Here is a 22,288-nt window from a genome sequence, read left to right as displayed (position 1 = left end):
CGAGGCGTATCCCAGCACTAGACGACAGACAGTGGTGTATAATTTGAGAAAAGAGCCATGGTTTCTAAAATCTGGACAACCGACGAATAGTAGGCACTTGAACGCTCGTAGCGTGATAGCCTTAACGTGTGGACCTAACGTTAGTGCGTCTTCGAAAAGGACGCCAAGATCACTGATTTTCCCATCGCGAGGCGAAGCAACATTTTTGATGGATTGAGCAAATACAACCTGGTGTGTCTTGCACAGGGTGTCGGAATGGCATGGTTTTCGTTCTGGTTTTAGTTTCGTTCCGCTGAAGAACGTTGCGTACCGGTTCTGCTCCGGAACTAAACAAAAATAATCGGTAATGGTTCATAACGGTTTTGGTTCACATGCAAAAATTTTCGAAGCAAAGTAATGATAAAAACATAGTATTTATTTTCCTAAGTAAGTGAATTAAGAGAGAGGGAGAGAGATAAAAGAGACGAGAAAGGCAGGGAGGTTAAACGGAAGATAGATATCCAGTTTGCTACCCAGCACTGGGGAAGAGGTGAAGGGAGACAGAAAGATCTTTAAAAAATGCACACACATGAAAAGAGTGAGAGAGGAGAAAAAAAAGGAACACACACACACAAAGGAACGCAGGAGTGTCACAGTCGTTCAAGCAGGTCGCTTGACCGGAGAAACCTCAGTAGTGCCTTCACCACCTACTGGTGTGAAAGTCACATCAGCCGGCACTCCAAGACTATCTGCTCAGAAAACGGCTGGTCATCGAGGCATGCCAAACCCGTTACGAGCGACTATCTCTGGGAGCTGTAGCGAGGACAATGACAGACAATATGTTAGATTGTTTCCTCGCTGCCGCAACTATCACAGGTAGCACTGTGAGTCATTCCGATGCGGCAAGTAAATACATTCGTGAAATACACTCCTAGCCATAACCGGCAGAGAACAGTTGTTTCGATTCGGGATAGTCGGAGTCGATGCGTAGTCGGAGGGATTGGTCCAGGTGGTGCAGTCGAGTACGTCGGAAAGCTGGCGTGTCCCGCATGGATCGTGTGGCATCACGCGCTAGTATGCGAAGCTTTGCTGTTGCGTCAGTTCTTGATAGAGGGATGGGTTCCTTCACGGCATCTTCGTGAGCCCTCCTAGCAGCTTCATGGACGTTTTCGTTGCCCTTAATGCCGAAGTGGCGTGGGAGCCACTGAAAAGTGGTTTCATGTCCTTTCTCGGCTAGCTGGTGATATAACTGCCTTATTTCCAGCACAAGTTGGCCTTGTGTTCCACGACGTAGAGCGGATAGCAAACAATGCAGGGCTGCCTTCGAGTCGGGAAATATGCTCCATCTTCGAGGTAAGTCTTTATGGATCATGCGAAGTGCGCTGCGAAGTGCAGCAAGCTCCGCAGTAGTCGACGTTGTCTGGTGAAATGTTTTAAACTGAATGGTCATGGCTTTTTCGGGAAAGATAAAATATCCTGTAGATCTGTCCATAGTTGTCGAGCCATCAGTGTAAATCTGGAGATCGTCCTTGTATGTCTCGTGCAGCATGAGTAGAGATAGCTGCTTGAGAGCTGGCGACGAAAGTCCTGCTTTCGTTCGAATTCCCGGTAGTGAGAGTAGAACTTGTGGGCGAACCAAACACCAAGGAGGTGCTACGAGCCTCTCGGCAGGCTTGTGATCTCTAGGAAGGCAGTCATGGTACGCAGATATCTCCTGGCAAAAAGAGGCACTGGGCGGTAGCGGCGAGGTGGTGGAAACGGGCGCGGGCAACGTGCCTGATGTGTGCTCTGAGCACTTCCAGTATCATATGAGTTGTGACTGGGTAATCTTGAGCTAGCACAATTGTCTCCGCTGTTGATGTGCAGCGCGGAAATCCAAGACAACTCTGAGTGCCTCCGCCTGTGCACTCTCGATTGTGCGGATGTTACTCCTGCAGATCATCATCATCATCATCAGCCTAGTTACGCCCACTGCAGGGCAAAGGCCTCTCCCATACTTCTCCAACTACCCCGGTCATGTACTAATTGTGGCCATGTTGTCCCTGCAAACATCTTAATTTCATCCGCCCACCTAACTTTCTGCCGCCCCCTGCTACGCTTCCCTTCCCTTGGAATCCAGTCCGTAACCCTTAATGACCATCGGTTATCTTCCCTCCTCATTACATGTCCTGCCCATGCCCATTTCTTTTTCTTGATTTCAACTAAGATGTCATTTACCCGCGTTTGTTGCCTCACCCAATCTGCTGTTTTCTTATCCCTTAACGTTACACCCATCATTCTTCTTTCCATAGCTCGTTGCGTCGTCCTCAATTTCAGCAGAACCCTTTTCGTAAGCCTCCAGGTTTCTGCCCCATATGTGAGTACTGGTAACACACAGCTGTTATACACTTTCCTTTTGAGGGATAGTGGCAACCTGCTGTTCATGATTTGAGAATGCCTGCCAAACGCACCCCAGCCCATTCTTATTCTTCTGGTTATTTCAGTCTCATGATCCGGATCCGTGGTCACTACCTGCCCTAAGTAGATGTATTCCCTTACCACTTCCAGTGCTTCGCTACCTATCGTAAACTGCTGTTCTCTTCCGAGACTGTTAAACAATACTTTAGTTTTCTGCAAATGAATTTTCAGACCCCCCCTTCTGCTTTGCCTCTCCAGGTCAGTGAGCATGCATTGCAATTGGTCTCCTGAGTTACTAAGCAAGGCAATATCATCAGCGAATCGCAAGTTGCTAAGGTATTCTCCATCAACTTTTATCCCCAATTCTTCCCACTCCAGGCCTCTGAATACCTCCTGTAAACATGCTGTGAATAGCATTGGAGATATCGTATCTCCCTGTCTGACGCCTTCCTTTATAGGGATTTTGTTGCTTTCTTTGTGAAGGACTACGGTGGCTGTGGAGCCGCTATAGATATCTTCCAGTATCTTTACATATGGCTCATCTACACCCTGATTCCGTAATGCCTCCATGACTGCTGAGGTTTCGACTGAATCAAACGCTTTCTCCTAATCAATGAAAGCTATATATAACGGTTGGTTATATTCTGCACATTTCTCTATCACTTGATTGATAGTGTGAATATGGTCTATTGTTGAGTAGCCTTTACGGAATCCTGCCTGGTCCTTTGGTTGACAGAAGTCTAAGGTGTTCCTGATTCTATTTGCGATTACCTTAGTAAATACTTTGTAGGCAACGGACAGTAAGCTGATTGGTCTATAATTTTTCAAGTCTTTGGCGTCCCCTTTCTTATGGATTAGGATTATGTTAGCGTTCTTCCAAGATTCCGGTACGCTCGAGGTTATGAGGCATTGCGTATACAGGGTGGCCAGTTTCTCTAGAACAATCTGACCACCATCCTTCAACAAATCTGCTGTTACCTGATCCTCCCCAGCTGCCTTCCCCCTTTGCATATCTCCTAAGGCTTTCTTTACTTCTTCCGGCGTTACCTTCGGGATTTCGGATTCCTCTAGACTATTTTCTCTTCCATTATCGTCGTGGGTACCACTGGTACTTTATAAATCTCTATAGAACTCCTCAGCCACTTGAACTATCTCATCCATATTGGTAACGATATTGCCGGCTTTGTCTTTTAACGCACACGTCTGATTCTTGCCTATTCCTAGTTTCTTCTTCACTGTTTTAGAGCGCAGCTCTTTGGCGTCCGTTCCTGGGTTTCGCGTCGTCGTCGTCGTCGGCCTCGTAACCAGCTCCGCCCCCCTTTCATCCCCCCAGCGCTAGCAGCGACCGACTGATACCGCTGGATGCCGCTGACGCCGCTAGAGAGTCAAGATAACGTGACTGCATAGAACACCGTCGCCGCCATGCAGAAAGAGGAGGAAAGGGTCCCCCCCCCCTGTTCTTGTGTGGCGGATAGGGTGCTCTTCAGTTGCCGACGCGCCGGTTATTCGTTGTCCCTGAAACCAACTCCGCAGCTGGGGTTGACTCACTATCGGCGTCAGCGGCATCAGTCAGTCGCTGCTATCTCTTCCCTCCTCCCTTTATCGTGTTGTCCGCTTGCTGCGCGCGCTTCTGCCCCCATCGTTTGCCGCTGGGTGTACACGCCGCCCCCCTCCCCCCTCTTCCTGCGAGTCTCCGGTTGTCAAAGCGCCGGCTCGAACTTCATTCCTTTCTTCGCTCCTCCTCCAATGCAACCCCTGTGCGGTGGCAATCAGAGAGCCAGATCGGTGGCGGCGGATCTGTATATGTGCACCGCCCGAGCCGAAATTGCCGCTGCCGTTCGCCCTGTGCGTCGGCAATCAGAGAGCCAGATCGGTGGCGGCTTGACATAAAGACAAACAGCAATTTCCTAACACTTATGCGGGAGAACATCCCGTTCCTCTCGCTCGTAACACGTCCCACGGCTGTGACAACCTCGCGAGGCACTTGTATAGATCTCGTCTTTGAGAATCAAGCATTGGTGTACCAAGTCGAACATATATCAGTCTATTTCTCCGACCACAAAGCTTCCTTCATGACTGTCAAGAACTGTTAGTGGAGTCTTTGTTAAAGGAATACGTGTGAAAAATAAAAAAAAAATTCTGTGATAGCGCATACATGTGTTGCTCGATTTCTTTGCCTCAATCTATCGAAAAGGGGAAACAGCTTATTTGCTGCGCTCAAATTTCGCATTAGGAAGTAACGTAATCGTCGGTAATTTTTTTAGGCTTCCTCCGTTCCTGAGAGCCTGTTCAATTCTATCCATATTATAGTTTCTTATGTCCGCTGTCTTACGCTTGTTGATTAACTTAGAAAGTTCTGCCAGTTCTATTCTAGCTGTAGGGTTAGAGGCTTTCATACATTGGCGTTTCTTGATCAGATCTTTCGTCTCCTGCGATAGCTTACTGGTTTCCTGTATAACGGCGTTACCACCGACTTCTATTGCGCACTCCTTAATGATGCCCATGAGATTGTCGTTCTTTGCTGCAACACTAAGGTCCTCTTCCTGAGTTAAAGCCGAGTACCTGTTCTGTAGCTTGATCCGGAATTCCTCTAGTTTCCCTCTTACCGCTAACTCATTGATTGGCTTCTTGTGTACCAGTTTCTTCCGTTCCCTCCTCAAGTCTAGGCTAATTCGAGTTCTTACCATTCTATGGTCACTGCAGCGTACCTTGCCGAGCACGTCTACATCTTGTATGATGCCAGGGTTCGCGCAGAGTATGAAGTCGATTTCATTTCTAGTCTCACCATTCGGGCTCCTCCACGTCCACTTTCGACTAACCCGCTTGCGGAAAAAGGTGTTCATTATCCGCATATTATTCTGTTCTGCAAACTCTACTAATAATTCTCCTCTGCTATTCCTAGAGCCTATGCCATATTCCCCCACTGACTTGTCTCCAGCCTGCTTCTTGCCTACCCTGGCATTGAAGTCGCCCATCAGTATAGTGTATTTTGTTTTGACTTTACCCATCGCCGATTCCACGTCTTCATAAAAGCTTTCGACTTCCTGGTCATCATGACTGCATGTAGGGGCATAGACTTGTACCACCTTCAATTTGTACCTCTTATTAAGCTTCACAACAAGACCTGCCACCCTCTCGTTAATGCTATAGAATTCCTGTATGTTACCAGCTGTTTCCTTATTAATCAGGAATCCGACTCCTAGTTCTCGTCTCTCTGCTAAGCCCCGGTAACACAGTACATGCCCGCTTTTTAGCACTGTATATGCTTCTTTTGTCCTCCTAACCTCACTGAGCCCTATTATATCCCATTTACTACCCTCTAATTCCTCCAATAACACTGCTAGACTCGCCTCGCTAGATAGCGTTCTAACGTTAAACGTTGCCAGGTTCAGATTCCAATGGCGGCCTGTCCGCAGATATTGCTCAGTAAAGGTAAGCTGTACTTCAGATCCCAGAGAAACAGCGTCCTGTAGAGTTTTAACATCGCTTGTCACTGACGTACTTCACGTTTTCCCTCCGAGAAATTTGAAAAGGTGTGAAATGGCCGTTAGGCGTTTATTCAGGTAGGCCACATTGGGACTCCAGCTAAGGTATCGATCAGTGATCACCCTTAAGAATCTGTGCGTTCTGTAGTAACATAAATTTTTCTCATTGGTAAATATGGCGTAGGACATCATTGGCTTCCGCGTAAACGTGACCAGCGCACATTTCTCAGGTGAAATCTGGAGACCTTGTCGCCAAGGTACGCCGATTTTGAAGTCACAGCTTTTTGAAGCCTCGCGCGCACCTGAGGACGTGTTACACCTGATGTCCACACGCATATGTCATCAGCGTACCTTGATATCTGGACAACACTTGGTATGCGTTCCACGAGACCAATAAGGACAAGATTGAATAGTGTGGGGCTCAAGACGCCCCCTTGGGGAACACCACAGTGTGTGTAGTGTTGAGAGGTCGGACCGTCATCAGTCTGCACATAAAACGACCTCATGTGTAAGTAGTTGTGGGTCCACCGGTACACTCGGCCACCAAGACCAACCGATTCGAGAGCATCAAGTATAGCGCCATGAGCAACATTGTCATAAGCTCCTTTTACCTCCAGAAACATGGCGACAGATAGCCATTTACATCTATTTTGATGCTGGACGTAAGTGACCAGTTCGATGACATTATCAATGGAGCAGCGGAGACGCCGAAAACCAGCCATAGCGTTTGGATAAACCTTGTAGCGTCCCAGGTACCACTCCAATTTTGCAAGGATCATGCGTTCCATCACCTTCCCTATGCAACTAGCCAGCGCGATCTAGTGGTGACTTGCCAGGTTTAAGGAGCAGTACCATACGGTTTGTCTTGCACTCTAGAGAAACCTTTCCATCCCGCCAGGATTCATTTAATATATCCAGCAACGCATTTCGTGTTCGCTCACCCAGATGGCACAAGATGCGGTACGATTATGCCATCTGGTCCAGGCGACGACGACTGATTACACAATGCACGAGCCGCATCGAGCTCCTCAGTGGTGAAAGGCAGGTCCATGCGTGAATCCCGTGAATGCGGAATGATGCTATCCGTACCAAGGGAGCCTGTGCACGTTTATTGATCTGCAATCCTCCTGCGGAAATCTTCCGCTACCTCGATGTCCTCTCGGCAGTGGAAAAGCGCTAGGGCTTTGGATGGCACGCGTTGTTCATGAAGTACAGGTAGGCCTCGCCGTATGTGAGAGAAATGTTTTCGGGGGGTCTAGGGATTCCAAAAAGTTTGTGAATTACGAATTCAGAGATCACGCTCAGTGCCCTGAGTCAAGGTACTGAGCATGATCTCAGAAGCGGCACGTCATCGAGTGCACTCGCCGAAAGGCGAGACCGCTGTTCCGATGAAACGAACTAAAACGGACATATACGAACGATAAAACTTCGGTAGCAAGGCGTTGAACCAGTAGCCAACAAAACAATAAGCTCTTTAGCGCCTGGGATGTGCTACGATGCCGATCTGCTAGTGCACCGAGCGGCAGGCTTAGATTAGTGGAGAGCTCGACCGGCTATCGCTCGCACTATCCCTGCCTGAGATACGCACTTATGCTGACCCCTGAGATATACGCGCTAATTCCGACGTTGCCTGACGCCGGTTGTTTCGGATTGCCGACTTTCCCTTGAACCGAAAACCGATAAACAATATTTCGGTTTGAGTCCGAAACAAAATAATAAATAACGTTTCGGTTACGTTTTTGTTCCAGTCGAAAATATCGTTTTATTTAGTTTTTCGTTTTTGTTTTCGTTCCGTTCCGACGCGCTGACCTTGCGAGTGTACGAGACTACCTTTGTTTTTGCCTTGTTTAAGAGGAGTGTGTTCTCTCGACACCAGCACTTCAGTGCAACGATGTCCGCTTGCAAAAGTTCACAATCGCGAATACAGGTGACTAAATAAATATTTTGATATCATCCACCGTATAAGAGAAAAAAGGTAGTGTTCGATTACGGTGTTTACTTTATTGACAAATATTGGTAGAGGTACTAGAACTGAATCCTGGGAAACTCCAGAGGTTGCAGCGTAAGTACAGGAATGTTGAACGTTGACGCAAACAAAACAGGTCCTGCTGATTAGATAGCTTTTCAGTAGACCGAAAAGAGAGATAGGTACGTGAAAAAGCAATAGTTCGCGGATTAACATGTGATTGAGCAAATCAAATGTTTTGCTTAGATTACAGTATACGCAATCAAGTTAACCGCGCTTATGAACTATCTGCGAGGCATAGGCCAAAAATGATGCAAGGTGTGTGGTTGTTGACCAGCCTGGAAAAAATCCGTGCTGCTCGGCCAGTAGCGAAGTTTGAACCGTGTATACTAGAATTTTGTGCAGGATAGTTCCAAATAGGTTGGAAGCTAAACGAAAGTAGTTATTGGCCTGCAGTCATTGTTCATTTGTTTTAATACTGATTTAAGCTATCAACATTTGTTTAATGCTGATAGTTGTTAAAAATAGAAGTTAGAGAAGGAGCTAGTAGTCATCCGCATGTTTTTTTTAGCATTGATGGAAGAATTCCATCTGGCTCACATGAGAAAGAAGCGCTGAAGTGCCGTGCATGCAAATGCCTTTCTATCTAACTGCTAGAGCAGACGATACCAATGAAGTATCAGGAAACGGCGAAGAGTAGTCGAGATTTTCCTTTCAATAGTAATAATAATAATAATAATAATAATAATAATAATAATAATAATAATAATAATAATAATAATAATAATAATAATAATAATAATAATAATAATAATAATAATAATAATATAAAATAATATAACTTATTTACTGTGACCCGGGACAACCATGAGGTCTAAGTTCTAGCGCACCCGTATATTAAAAAAGGAAGAAAAAAATCAGCAAGGGAATCAGTAAAAGAAACAATGAATAAAAAGAACAATATTGAAAAGAAGAGTGTACATACAGCAAGGTGCAAAGTTAATATAAAAGAAAAAGAAGGAGAAGGGCAGTTGAACAATATGTGAAACTATGACATAACAACGCAAAACTCAGGAAAAGAACAATGGCAGTGAATTATGAAAAATGTCAAGATCATGAAAATAAGCCTTATAATGACTCTATGTTCTGTGGATGGTTAAGTGTTGGTGATGGCGGGCAGGACCTTGGAAAGGTGTATGTTTTTTGGTGATTTTGCCCGGAATACGAATCATGATACAACTGATGAGTTCGGGGTGGGTTGAAAAGAAACAGAAGGTCAGCGCGATTACGTCGGCAGTGAAATAAGACAATGACAATAATCCAACAGTGATATAATTAAAAATAATTCTGGCGTTTTACGTGCCACAACCAATTTCTGATTATGAGGCACGCCGTTGTGGGGGACACGGCTGTTTTCGCATTTCGTCCTCATCGAAATGCCGTGGCCGGGATTCGATCCCGCGGCTTCGTGCTTAGCAGCCCAGCACCATGGCCACTAAGTAACCACGGCGGGTGCTATAATAATAATAATAATAATAATAATAATAATAATAATAATAATAATAATAATAATAATAATAATAATAATAATAATAATAATAATAATAATAATAATAATAATAATAATAATAATAATAATAATAATAATAATTTATTATAGTGTCTACGGGGAACAGCTATCGAAACTTTTTACTGTTGTACATAAAGCTCTCGAAACACAACATACAGGAAGCACAAGTGCAGTGGATAAAACGACATGAAAGAATAGGAGAAAATGACAAAACATAGGGAGAGAAAGAGGAGGGTGTGTAGATAAGTTGATCATGCAACATAATTTCTGAAACCATTGCAGATAACAGAAAATTAATTTTTGAATATGTCAATATACGCAGGATGCAGATCTTTCTTCAGGGCGAACCATCGGATAGACACTTCTACAAGAAAGCTGCGTAGAAAATGCCGTATACTGCCAGAGAGATATTTGTGGCAAGCAAAATCGTACTTGGTTAAGGAGCTTTAGGCAATGAGCTGAACTAAACTGCAGTGAACTTGGTTCATTTGCAGAAGAAAACAATTGGGAGCAGGGCTTACGGTGCCATTCACACTTGACTAAGGCCTCATATACCTAACGTGTTTCACATGTCTAACACGTGCAGAGAAACTTAACGTTCTGTCAAAATGCGCACCAAGGTCTTTAGTGACGTCAATCCTAGCCGATGAAGCATGTCGAAGAGTGTGTAAAAATTGTGCTAAGACAGGCTGTAATGTATACCACACATATCACAGAAGTAACGCAACTGAGTCTTGATCTTGTGCGCGTCAAAGGCTTGTAGGAAGATTCTGCTGTGACCACAACTTAAGGCATAGCCGATCATAAGCTCGTGCATGGGAATCTGAATATACAAACATGCGCCAAAGTTACACCCCCTGCGCAGACGTTTCTAGATTTACCATCTGCTGATGATTAATCTGTTCTAGATTTACACCTGTCCATTGATAAATTTAACCGTGATGACGACGTCATGTTTCTTTGGGACAAATTTAAATGTGTTGTTAAGTCTCGCATTGTTTGATTTATGCAAATGTGTAGAAAGAAAACTAAGCGGCGTAACCCACAAATCACCAGATAATTCGTTCATCTAAAACGTAGAATCTAAAACGTCAGAACAGGTACCGAGTTCCCCATCTTAAAGGCGCTTTACTTGTCAAATTATGCAACGCTTGTGACAAATTCTATAATCAGATTATGATGACATTCTTAAAAAGCTCCCCAGGTGAGTGTTGGCCTTTTCTGTCCGACTCGAAACGATGTGTTGAACAGTTAAGAAGAAACAGCAAAGTGAACTCGAATTTTGAATATATCGTTAATGAATTTAATAATTAATTTTATAAAACATTCACTCAGCCTTTAATTATCAGCACCCGAGATAAGACCTATATAAAATCTTCATACTTAATTCCCGATGTTGTATTTAATCGCGAGCGAATATTCTGTATGATGTTGAATATTGAAACAGAAAATAAACTGGTGCTGATGGGTTGCCTAACAACTTTCTTCGACGCTACTGTGATCGTACTTGCGAATACCTGTGTACATTATTTTTAATTCATTCCTTAAACAGAGCTCAATACCTAAAGAGTGGCTAACGGCTAATGTAATAGCGGTATTTAAAGTAGGCGATAAACTAGATCTCGGCGATTATGGACCTATTTCCCTAATAAGCACTTGTCAGCTCTAGGAGCATATTATTGCTACTTACATATCTGACGACCTGGAAACAAATAATGTTTCTGTTGATTACCAGCATGGTTATCATTGAAAATTTTCGACAACTCAATAATTGTCTGTTATACACGAATTTGCCAGTACTATGGACGACCGCCTACAGATTGGTGCGATATTTCTTGACCTATCAAAGATATTTGACAGTGCACTGCATATTGTCCTAATTGAAACGCTTAAATGATTCGACTAACGGAAACCCTAGTGCGATGGATGCAGGCCTACTTAGAAAATCGTGAGCAGTTTATGGAAAGTGATAGTGTGAAATCTAGAAAATTGGGTGTTTTGTCTGGTGTGCCACAGGGGTCAGTGTGGAGACTTCTGTTGTTTCTCATCTGCATAAATGATATATATATATATATATATATATATATATATATATATATATATATATATATATATATATATATATATATTATGTGTAAATTATTTACCAATATCAAGATGAAGTTGTTTGCAGATGATTGTGTCATTTATTCTGTTGTCAAGAGTTATTCATGCAAGGACACACTTAATAACAATCTTTGTAAGCTGGCGGACTGGTGCAGCAAAAGAGTAATTTAGAAAAAGTTTTTATAAAACAGTGTCAATGACAAAGCTACGAAACGAAAGGCACTACGTTATACTTCTAAACCTTATCGGGACCTTAAATCTGTTATTTCTCGTAAATACTTACGCTTAGCAGTCAACAACCTGAGATTGAACACTCATATTGATAACGTATGCAACAAAACATTAAAAAAACTTTGCTTTCTACGTAGGATATTAAAGACGTTTGCACCAACTGGCAAGTTTCACGCTTATTGCTCCATCGTGCGCCCAGCTCTAGAGTGACCATAAATAGCGTGGCACCCACACTTCAATAAGAAAATTGCCGAAGCGGAGCGAATCCAGCGCCTGTGTGCACGGTTTATCTTCTCAGATTACTGAACATCACCACCTGCTTCTGGTATGTTAGGAAAACTCGGACCGTATCCGCTTCACGTGCGCCGTAGAATCGCCAGGCTCCAATTTTCCTACTTGGTGCTCCATAAGCAAACTGGTTTGGCTAATGCCACATATATTTCTCACGCTTCACACAGGTCATCGCGTATTTTTCGTTCTAGTACAAGCATAAATTGCCCGCAGAAAATTTTCAGAAATCATTTCTTCCATCTATGAGTGAAGAGTATAATTATCTACCTCAAAGTGTTGTTAAATTCACATCACATGATTGAAAACTATTGTGAACCCATCTCCTGTAACCTTCTCCTACTTGGGCAGCACTGCTTCCTGCAGTATTGTGCAAATAAATAAATAAATAAATAAATAAATAAATAAATAAATAAATAAATAAATAATAGACTCGCCACCACAGCTTTGGAAAAACATTTAAGAGCACCTTATGGACACTGCACCATCTTGACAGTGAGAAAGTGTCTCTTCAGAAGGCAATGCAGTTGCGAACACTGTTGGCAGTCTTAAATACTTTTAGGTCGTTAGCATACAGGAGGAATAAATAATATTTGAAGTGTCGGCGAATTGGTATTTACGAAATATAATAAAACGGTCAAGAATTAATCCTTCACGAAATCCGCTAGTGACCTAGAGAACCAAACTTCCTACGTTATTGCTCACAAAGTAAGATCCATCGTTTAGGTAGTTCGACAACCGGGAGGTGATGGAAGAGGTTATGTCGATCTGCAGGCGGGCGTCGAATACTGAGTACACAGTAACCAGTGTGCGTCAGCTGCAATATGTTTAGGGATTTGTTAGAAGACATTGCAATTAAAAGCAAGCATTCGTACATTCATAAAGTAAGCAATAAATGGTCGATAAATAGCTAATAAATATGCTTGAAATATATGACATTGAACGATAGCAAATGCGAATTAATTATTATTAATTTTCAATTTCACATACCTTTGGAACAAGAGCAGTCGTTTTCAATTTTTTATTCTTACTTTCTCAAGTCTCAAGTTTCTCGTGTAGCCGCTTTGTGCTCTTCTTCAATCAAACAATATAACGAAGGGGAAAAATTTAATCATGCAGTATGAATTACTTATCTCGGGATAATGAAACATCTTGCGAAAACTAATCATTATCAGTGTATGTTACGGTAGCCTCTCGAACTATATGACACCATGTGGACATCGCCCTCTTAATATAGCTTCAATCAACTGCCCGTATCAATGAACAAGAAGAAGGGGAACTGAGGGGCCCGGTTTATGGCAAGTCACAAACACATCTCTGGGTGGGAAAACGGCGCCGCGGTACTGAGCTCAATTGGTAAGAACATCGCACGCGTAATGCGAAAAAGTGGATTCGTATTCCACTTGCGGTCAGTTGTTTTTTCGTTATCTTTCATTTTCATTTATCTATAATGGCTACATTTCAATTAAAATGAACAGGTAATTTCCCCTGCGCTTCCTTGTTGCCATTATCTTTTGGCTTTATCTGTGCGTATTAAGTATACATAGCGATCATTTCCATCGGTTACCCATCAGTGATCGTACAGTGGCACTGCTATCGATTTCTCTTAAAAGTCATTATTACTTTCGTGTTTCTTACTGCCGAAGTTTTATAATATGATTCGTTCTCTGAAACCCACAGGGCACGTTTGTTGTTTCTGCTTTAGATGAGGAAAAGACAAAATTCGAGACATGATAAACAGTTATGTACGAGTTCGCTTTCTTCCATTAAAATTATTTTTGTCGCCTGCCGTGTAGCCTATCACCGATCTATTGTATTATACCGGGTTCGTAGCCAGGTCGGCATTTTAATTTTAAATGACGGTGAAGAACTAAGCACTACAATACACCGTCTCTTTAAACTGGGAGAAAACAAAAATAGCTGCATGTCTTCGTAAAACATGCGCAAGAGTTTTAAAGGATGATGATGGTGTTGAAGCCGATAGGGTTACCCTGGCGTGCTTGGCCAGCATTTTGTATAGCACGGGTGTTTTATCAAACGTTCATCAACTCAGTGTCTTAGAGGAAGGCAATCGACAGGCGTAGGATTCCTCTCCTGATTACTCCGGGTCATTCGGGAAACACTACGTCTTAAAAGCTCAAGCTTGGAAGACCGCTCTCATCTTGGTTTTGAAGCAATGGCTTTCTTTCCTCGCCGAACTGCGGGCACAACCAGACGAAATGCTCCCCATCACCGATATCACCACATACGACACCGAGTGGGGAACCGGATCGTCCAGTCTTCAATAGTTAAGCCTGTTTGTAGCACTTCCACGAAATAGAGTTGCCCTGATGCAGACATGGTGAGTTCAAAAGAAGACAGGTGAACCACAGCGCATTAAGCACAGGGATTACGGATGTTGAGATCCAGGTTCTGTCCCATCCCACAGTTGCCATCCAACTTTTGAAATCCAGGTCCTCAATTCTACAAGTGCAATCCACTGTTGCGATTTGGATCTTGGAATTCCACGGATGGAGAGGGCAACAAGAGAGGGCCGACGCTGCAAGACTTCGTCACCAACGTGATGTTTTTGAAGTGTCGCCCAAGTGTTTTTCGATAAATTTGCTAGCCATCAACGCAAGGCGGCAACTATGCGGTTCACTGTGCAGTCCTGAAGCCCTGGGCGCTTTCGGTTTTAAATTGGAGCTGCAGTCCCACGCTGCGCACGTTTTCGGCACCACACTGATGTACAGCTGTATACCAGTGGAGTTCCAAAGCGGTGCATGGCACGAGTGCTTCCTGCAGGGCGCATCTATGCGCTTCTTTTCTTTTGTTTAGGGAGAATTTCTCCCGAAATCAGGCCGCACTCCGCGCGCGCGTCCCTTCCAAAACGTTTCGCGACTAATCCGCTAGGGAAGGGCGCGTGCACCGTCGCGCCATGAAAAAAAGGCGGACTGCCGCGCGACTGGTATTCGCGGGCTTCTTCCACGCTCGGAAAAACGCTTTTATGTAGCACGCATTGAGCAACAGAAAGCTGTATCAGGAGTTTTTCAAGTTGCTCTACAATTTTCATGTTGACACTTTTCATCTAATACTTGAGAAGCTGATTATTTATTAAGCTAATTATGTAATTACGCGGAATGCAAAAAATAATCTGCGTATCTCCAAGCGGCGTCAAACAACATTACCTTGATTCTCTCCAAACACGTGGTATTTGCATATTTTTAAATCTTGGTGCATGATAGACGGGACGCCCTGTACATGAAAATGTTTGGAAAAAATGTACTTCGGCAGATACAGCGTTGTGATCAAAGTTAGAATAATAAAATTTTGTTACTTTTCGATATACTAGATTCTTCAAGAAACTGTACTAAAGCTTGTGCTGCGCTGCGTTGCAAGTGTTCTGATGGCCATGCGCCCAGGATTTTGTCTAGTGATGTTGGCTTCCTCTCCAAAGCATGTATCTTCGCAAAAGGCCTCTTGCGGTGAGAATAATAATTTTGCAGTGTAATAGCAGATACTTTATGTCCTCGTCAGCCTTCTCACAAAAGCACACAGTACTGTCAGCTTTTCCTATCTTGTATAAGAAGCATTCAGTATAGACGGCGCCAGTTCCAAGTCTACGAATGGTTTATATTGAGCGACTGATCTGTATAGGTATGGTGAATTGCATGTTAGGGTCTGTCACATATAATCTCGAGATTTTCGCACCATTTTGTGAACCAAGTTTCTCTGCACATTCGACGACAGAGTTTGCTTAAAAGACACGCGCATCACTCGCCGTGACGGCTTAGTATAGCTATAGTACTCCATTTTCTCAGCATCGAGCGCATATTATATCTGCCATGACGTTTGTTGTAATTTTGCAATGACTTGGTATCCACTGGAATGCGATATCACGGAGAAGACCCTTTGTTGTAGCGCAAGCCTTTTGTATTTCGTATATTAATGCATTGTTTAGTGTTCCCAAGCTCTATGGACAACAGTCAAGCTTGGGAATCGCTCAGAATCGCCCACTGAAATGATCCTCAGTGTGAACATATGAAACGTAATGCGGAAAGTATAGCACACAGCTCTGCCGTCGTAAATGTCTCAGCCTAAATGTTCTTGGCCCTTGATATACCGGTATAAAGGACGTCGATGAAGAGCTCCCATTCTTACACGAACTGTACCTGACTTTAATACAATCCATGTATGTAGGGTAGAGGTGCGACAATGTTGACTGTTAGATTGCATTCACTGGCAGGTCGCACCTACGAGTTAGACCCGGAATGGAAGTGGCCTAAGTTTTCTCTTTAGAATCTGTGTAAAAAGAAACAAAAAGAAAAGTTAAGATTTGTTACTGATACATTTTGAAGTTATCATCTCTCTCTCGGGGTAGCAATCTTTATACTTTGTGTTTTCAGGGACGATGCGAAGACACCGCGACGTCAAGCGGGCGAGGAAGTTCGTATTCGGCCCGCGGTGGCGCCGCCGGCCATGTTGCTCGCTGCGCTGGAAGGCTTGTCGCGTGACGCTGCCCCAGCTGAATGCGGTTCCTGGGCCGTGTATTTATGAGCGCACGTCTTTCCAGGCATCAGCCGGGCCGCGCTTTTCTTCCTGCCGCCTGTTGCTGCTACGAAAAAGGCGCGACTGTTACAAAAAAAAAAAGCAAGCGAAAGCAGCAGGCGGCAGAAGAGCCGCACCGAGGGAAGGGGCGTCAATGCACACACAAGCGCACTTGCAAGGCATGATTTACGGCCACGGCGCATTCAGTTCACGGACAGAATGTCCGTGCTCATGTGCAACAAGGCTTTCACACATTTTTTTTTTTTTAGAAGCGTCTCGTCAATGTCTCGGCATATCGTTGTTCACTTTCGAACCTGTTTTTCCTTCCTTATTGTCTTCGTCTCCTTGTTCCTCACATTGTGTGAAAGAGTTGTACTATAGGCAATCACGCACATTGCTGCAGAGGCCGCCACTCTGGCGCTATCTCAATCCGCTCATTTAGCCTGCAACTTAGCTTGCAAGGCGCGTTGTATTCCTCATTTTATACTGTGCTCAAGGTGGAGCTTTGTCTTGTAGCTATGAAGTTGTCATTTCGATAAAATCTGCAAGGTACCCTTAATCGCACAGCACTCAACAGAAGTCGAGTGACTAGCAAAACCGGAAAATGGGAGGCTCTGTATGAAAGTTCTTGTTATAGATTCTGTTGCATGGACAACGAAATGCCAAGTGGAACAAGCATAGACAAATGGACAAGAAAAGTTTGCTTATATACGCATGCTCTTTTTTTACGTAGCTCCATACTTTAAGAAAGGGTGCTGTATTGTTCTCATTCACTTCTTTGCAATTTCTGTAGACTCCCACCATTGCAACGGTTGAAAATGCTGCTACCACCAATTTTTAGCTTTTCAATCTCGCCTCCTAGTTTTAATTTACTCCCATTTATATTATGTTTCTAGGTCATATTAATTGAGAATAAAATCCGAGGTTCTTTACCTTGCACTTCACTCTTCATTTCTCTGGAAGGTGCACTATCTTGTCATTCAGTGGTACAAGGGCTAATGTACTCTTTCTTTTTCAACTAGCAATAGCTGCCCCGTAGAACTTCATAAGGTACGACACCATCTCCGCGTAAAGCTAATGTACTCACTCTTGTTTAGCCGTTTCAATTTTCAGACTTCTCCCAGCATTTTTCAGGGGAAGTTATATATATGATATATGTTATATAGTAGATATTCTATTGATTATGATATTGACGGAAATTATATCCGCTTCCTGTGAACTTCAACTGTAATGCGTAAGCTCTTCATTGGAATTGGTCGTTCACAACGGCAGGTACATAGCTGCTCTCTGCCCTACATGACTTGTAGGTGTAAAGAGTCTACTGGTACGTGAGCAACTGTCCAGAGTTGTCACATCGCGGTGACAGTAATAAGTCACTTTGAGTATACAGGATACTTTCGAAGAGCGCTGCTCCACTATCGACATATTCCCTGACGCGGGAAACGTCTGAGCGAAGCCAGATGCGATTACCGTGCCTCAATCCTGTTCGAGCGAAAGGTGTTAGGCACGCATGTCGTGGTTACAGCAGACCTCTCTGTCTCTCTCGTCGGCGCAATCGAAGCTTAAGCGAGGCATCGAGGATGTTTTATCAAGCAGGTAGAGGACGGCTGTCATTCTCTATTTGCACGATGTCTCTCAAAGGATTATGAAGACGTGTGCCATGGCTGAAACGCATGTGGCTTGAAGTCTTGCGGCACGACTGGGGGCTTGTAGCAGTTGCCCAGTGGCGATGCGTGTCGGAACTATTTAGTGCGAAAAGAATCATGTCGCAAAATTTACTGGGTGCTCAAACGTCGTCGCGTTTCCACGTTTGTGTCTTCTAAGAACTATGTAGCGCTGTTCCCTATCCGTATTCAAGAACCAAATAACCTACATGCAAATTTTAATTCCTCAAACAACCCTTCTATAAACAAAATACGCTGCCTTGCTTTAAGTGCATACTATATATGTCGGTGAGGCAGGCCGGTGCGCCACAGATCGCAAGCGTAAACATGCAAGCTCAGTAAATTAGTCAGACAGCGCACTACTCCACTGCATGGCTCTGCTGCACTACAGGTGATGAACACCTACGTTCGATTTAAAGGGCCTCTCACCAGGTTTGGGTATCTGGAAACAAACATACGCCGCGAATCAAGCTGAACATTTAAATGATGGCCGGAGCATGGTCCGAGCTCTTTTTTTCTCTGAGCAGCCACTATCCGCGCCTGCAAACATGACGTCACAACTCTCGCCTATCATGTCGCATGCCCCGCTGCTTTGGGACCTCCTTCTGTATATTTGGTTGCTATGCTTTCAGTTCTTTGAGTGAATGAATAAAAATCTTCTTATACTTCTTCTTCTTCTAGGGTTCAGGACATGGTAGAGCACGCAAATTGCCAACAGCAGCGGGTTGCAGTGAAACGTAGAGTGCGCGAAACAGTAATTGGAAGCGCGCGGCTCAGAAAGCAGGGAAGAGAGGGAGAAAAAAATTATTCGAGGACACTTAAGCACTTCTTATGAGTTGTGAATACGAAAGCATTAATGTCCAATTGAACGCCGCAGAGCGATCCTTCGAGTTTAGCCGAGTACCATAGCGGTACGTGCTGCCCGAGCCAACAAGCAGCAGCGGGATGTGGTGCCAAAGCCGCATGCCACCGACGTCCTGCGCGACGAGAGACCGAGGAAGCAGCAGCGGCCACCAAGGCCGGCAAGCAAGCGTAGCAGGGAAGCCCAGTGGGAATGAGAACAACGTTAGTCTAGTAACGTTGGGTGAGAGAGCGAGATACGGACTGCGCGCCGGCTTCTGAGAGGGAGACGGCAGAAGCCGGCGCGCTCTAATTTCAGCACTCCACCTAATTTTCTGCCGTCCTCGACTGCACTTCCCTTCACTTGACACCCATTCTGTAACTCTAATGGTCCACCGGCTATCTACCCTGCGCATTGCTGCACAGCTCCATTTTTTCTTTCATTTAATGTCAACTAGAATATCAGCTATCCCCGTTTGCTCTCTGTCTCTTAACGTTCCGCCTAGCATTTTTCGTCCCATCACTCTTAGCGTGGTCCTTACTTGTTCTTGCGCTTCTTTCTTAACCTCCAGGTTTCTGCCCCGTATGATAGCACCGGTAGAATGCAGTGACTAGTTTTTCAACGGTGATAAGCTCCAAATCAGGATTTGGTAATGCCTGCCGTATGTACTCCTACCTATTTTTATTCTTCTATAAGTTTCATTCTCATGATCAGGGTACCCTGTGAATAATTGTCCTAGATAAACGTACTTCTTCAGCGACTCTAGACGCTGACTGGCGATCATGAATTCTTGTTCTCTTGCCTGTCTATTGACCATCACCTTTGCAATGGATGCACTGAATTGAACATTTGCAAGGATACATTAGTTTCGGAGCTACCTGACCCGAAGCGGCTTCTTTGTATTCACCGAGGATGGTTAAACTACCGACCACTACACCAGCCGTGGAGTTCTTCAAGGTGGTGTTCTGAGCCCAGTTTTTTTTCAGCATAGCTCTGATTGGGCTGGCCGAATATCTGCCACAGTGGGCCAGCCTGTCAGTTTACGCAAATGACATTTGCACCGGGGCTTCAGGAGTAACTCGCCCGAAGGTTCGCCCAAGATTACAAAAGTCTGCAACGCTGACATTTGCTTATCTTCAGAGACAAGCCCTCGGCGTCCGTACAGCAAAATGTGCATTATTCGCGTTCCCGCGAAGCTCGATGACTGGATGCCATGGTCAGCCTATCTTGTACTAGAGAACTCATCCCTTTTTAACGATCACTGTCGACCGCGACCTCTCCTGGAGCCCCCATGTATCCTACATAAGGAAGAGACTCCTCTCGATCAGTCACCTTTTCAAAGCCATCGCTGGAAAAACATGGGGACCGTCGGTGTGTTCTATGCTTCAACTGTACAAGGCGCTCTTCTTGGGTTTCTTGCGTTACAGCACTCCGGTGCTGTCAAGCACCCGGAGGGCAAATTTTAGAGTGCTTGAGAGCATGCAAGCTCAAGCACTTAGAACCTGTCTTGGTGTACCGCGATGCGCTTTAACAGCCTCAACAATCGCCATCGCCAAGGAACTTTCCATCAGTAGGTATGTCGCCACGAACACCCATTCAGCGACACTTTTCGCGCCTCCAGTCTCAACGCCTTGCTTCTCTCTCATAAAGTAAACCAGAGGCAATGTTTTCGGGCATCGTAGCCTCCTTTCGATACTATGCGAAACTATGCGTCTTCTATGCGATTCCACGCCTTCAGCAAGATCACATTGTCCTTTGCTGTATCTCCAGCAGCCACAAGTGGGGGTTTCCATTCCAAGATTTGGAAAGAAGTCCGACTTGCCAACTTGCACCCTGAATCAAGCCGCTCTACATCGTCTTCATGATTCCTGCTCGAATCCAGTTAGTGAAGTGAAGTGATTCATTTCATCATCAATTCAAGTATACATATCTTCTCCAGTGGTACAGAGGGAAGGGGTGGCAAAAAGGCAGCTTAATGCCTGACAATGCGCCAATCCCCGCCCAGACCACATTTATACACATGGCTCTTCGACTCTAACCAACTCTCCTAGTGCGGTAGTTATTCCATCGACGTCAAGAAGTTCAAAATCAGCCACGTCACAACATTGACAGGGTCCGAACTTGTCGCCCTCCGTAGCGCAATGCTATATGTGCACCAGCAATCACCAAATCACTGGGCTATATTCTGTGATTCAAAAGCACCCTGTAATCAATTTTATAAGTTCTGCGCCCCGGCCCCCATAAACAATTGGTAGCAGAGATACGATTACGCTACCATCAAGCGATGGACAGAGGCCACGACATTGTATTTCAGTGGCTACCTGGGCACTGTAACCCTACTGGCAATAAAAGTGCCGACAAAGCTGCCCGTGAGGCACATGGTGAATGTGAAAGCACCTCGATACCATTTTCGAGAGCGGATGCAACGTGGCACCTCAGTGGTCTTGCCCACATTATTACTATAGGAAAATGGAATACACCGGAGTTCACCAGACAGCGCCTATATGGATGGACACACATATGAGATTACGACTTTTACCCTGTTTTTATCGACGGAAAGAAACGTTACTGTGCGGCCTGCGAATAGGAGTTTCATTCACAAACGCCTACTCATTCCTCATTAGAATGGCGGGCAGTGCCGATTGCAGTACATGTGGTGTCAAAGAAACGACCAAACATCTCTTGTGTGTTTGCTCCATATATGAAGATAGGAGGAGTGCCCTTCGGATAGCTTTGGGGCACTTAGACGACAGGCCTTTCACAGAGGAGAAGAACTGCCCGTGCCCTCGAGCGTTTGCTATCTACAGGCCATAAAGGCGCTGCTGGGGTTTGTTTACCTTAACAATATACTGCCACGTACTGTAACGTACTGCTGACGACCACTGGCTCCTTGGTCCTCACAGGTGATTTCAACACGCATCACCAGATATGGGGAAGCACCAAGATTAGCTTCAAACAGCAGAATGACGGCAGCCCAATGTATCGGCGAGGCACTTGCTTGGACTTGACTGATTTCAAGGCACTTTGCTGCGTGCACACACTGGCTTCACTCTATTCCTCTCTCCTCTTTCTATTCCCCCTTTCCCTTCTCTCAGTGTAGGGTAGCAAACCGAACGCTCTCTGATCTCTCTGTCTTTCTTCTCTTTGCTCTCTCTCTCTCTTGAAATACACCAGCCTGTATGACCGCCTGTGACTGACTCAGCGATGACGCTTGTGTGTGTAAAAGTGCAAAGT

At 44.6% G+C, this 22,288-nt stretch overlaps 1 protein-coding gene across 3 annotated transcripts in view; it reads right to left on the bottom strand.

Moving 5' to 3' along the window:
• Positions 1-22,288, bottom strand: part of LOC142564711 (uncharacterized) — a 117,319-nt gene that overhangs the window by 22,058 nt on the left and 72,973 nt on the right. Inside the window, exon 2 of one of the 3 annotated variants that reach the window (XM_075675849.1) lies at positions 16,383-16,616. The exons of the other annotated variants lie outside the window; for them this stretch is intronic. Within the exon in view, the coding sequence (XP_075531964.1) occupies positions 16,432-16,616 (185 nt within the window). The 3' untranslated portion in view covers positions 16,383-16,431. Of the gene's footprint in view, positions 1-16,382; positions 16,617-22,288 lie in introns of those variants that run through there. 3 annotated transcript variants of the gene reach the window in all.

The sequence above is a fragment of the Dermacentor variabilis genome, chromosome 1, assembly GCF_050947875.1.
Source record: "Dermacentor variabilis isolate Ectoservices chromosome 1, ASM5094787v1, whole genome shotgun sequence".
In the NCBI taxonomy this organism is placed as follows: domain Eukaryota; kingdom Metazoa; phylum Arthropoda; class Arachnida; order Ixodida; family Ixodidae; genus Dermacentor; species Dermacentor variabilis.
Note: the sequence above shows the minus strand (reverse complement) of the source record. Positions and strands in the feature narration are given on the sequence as shown.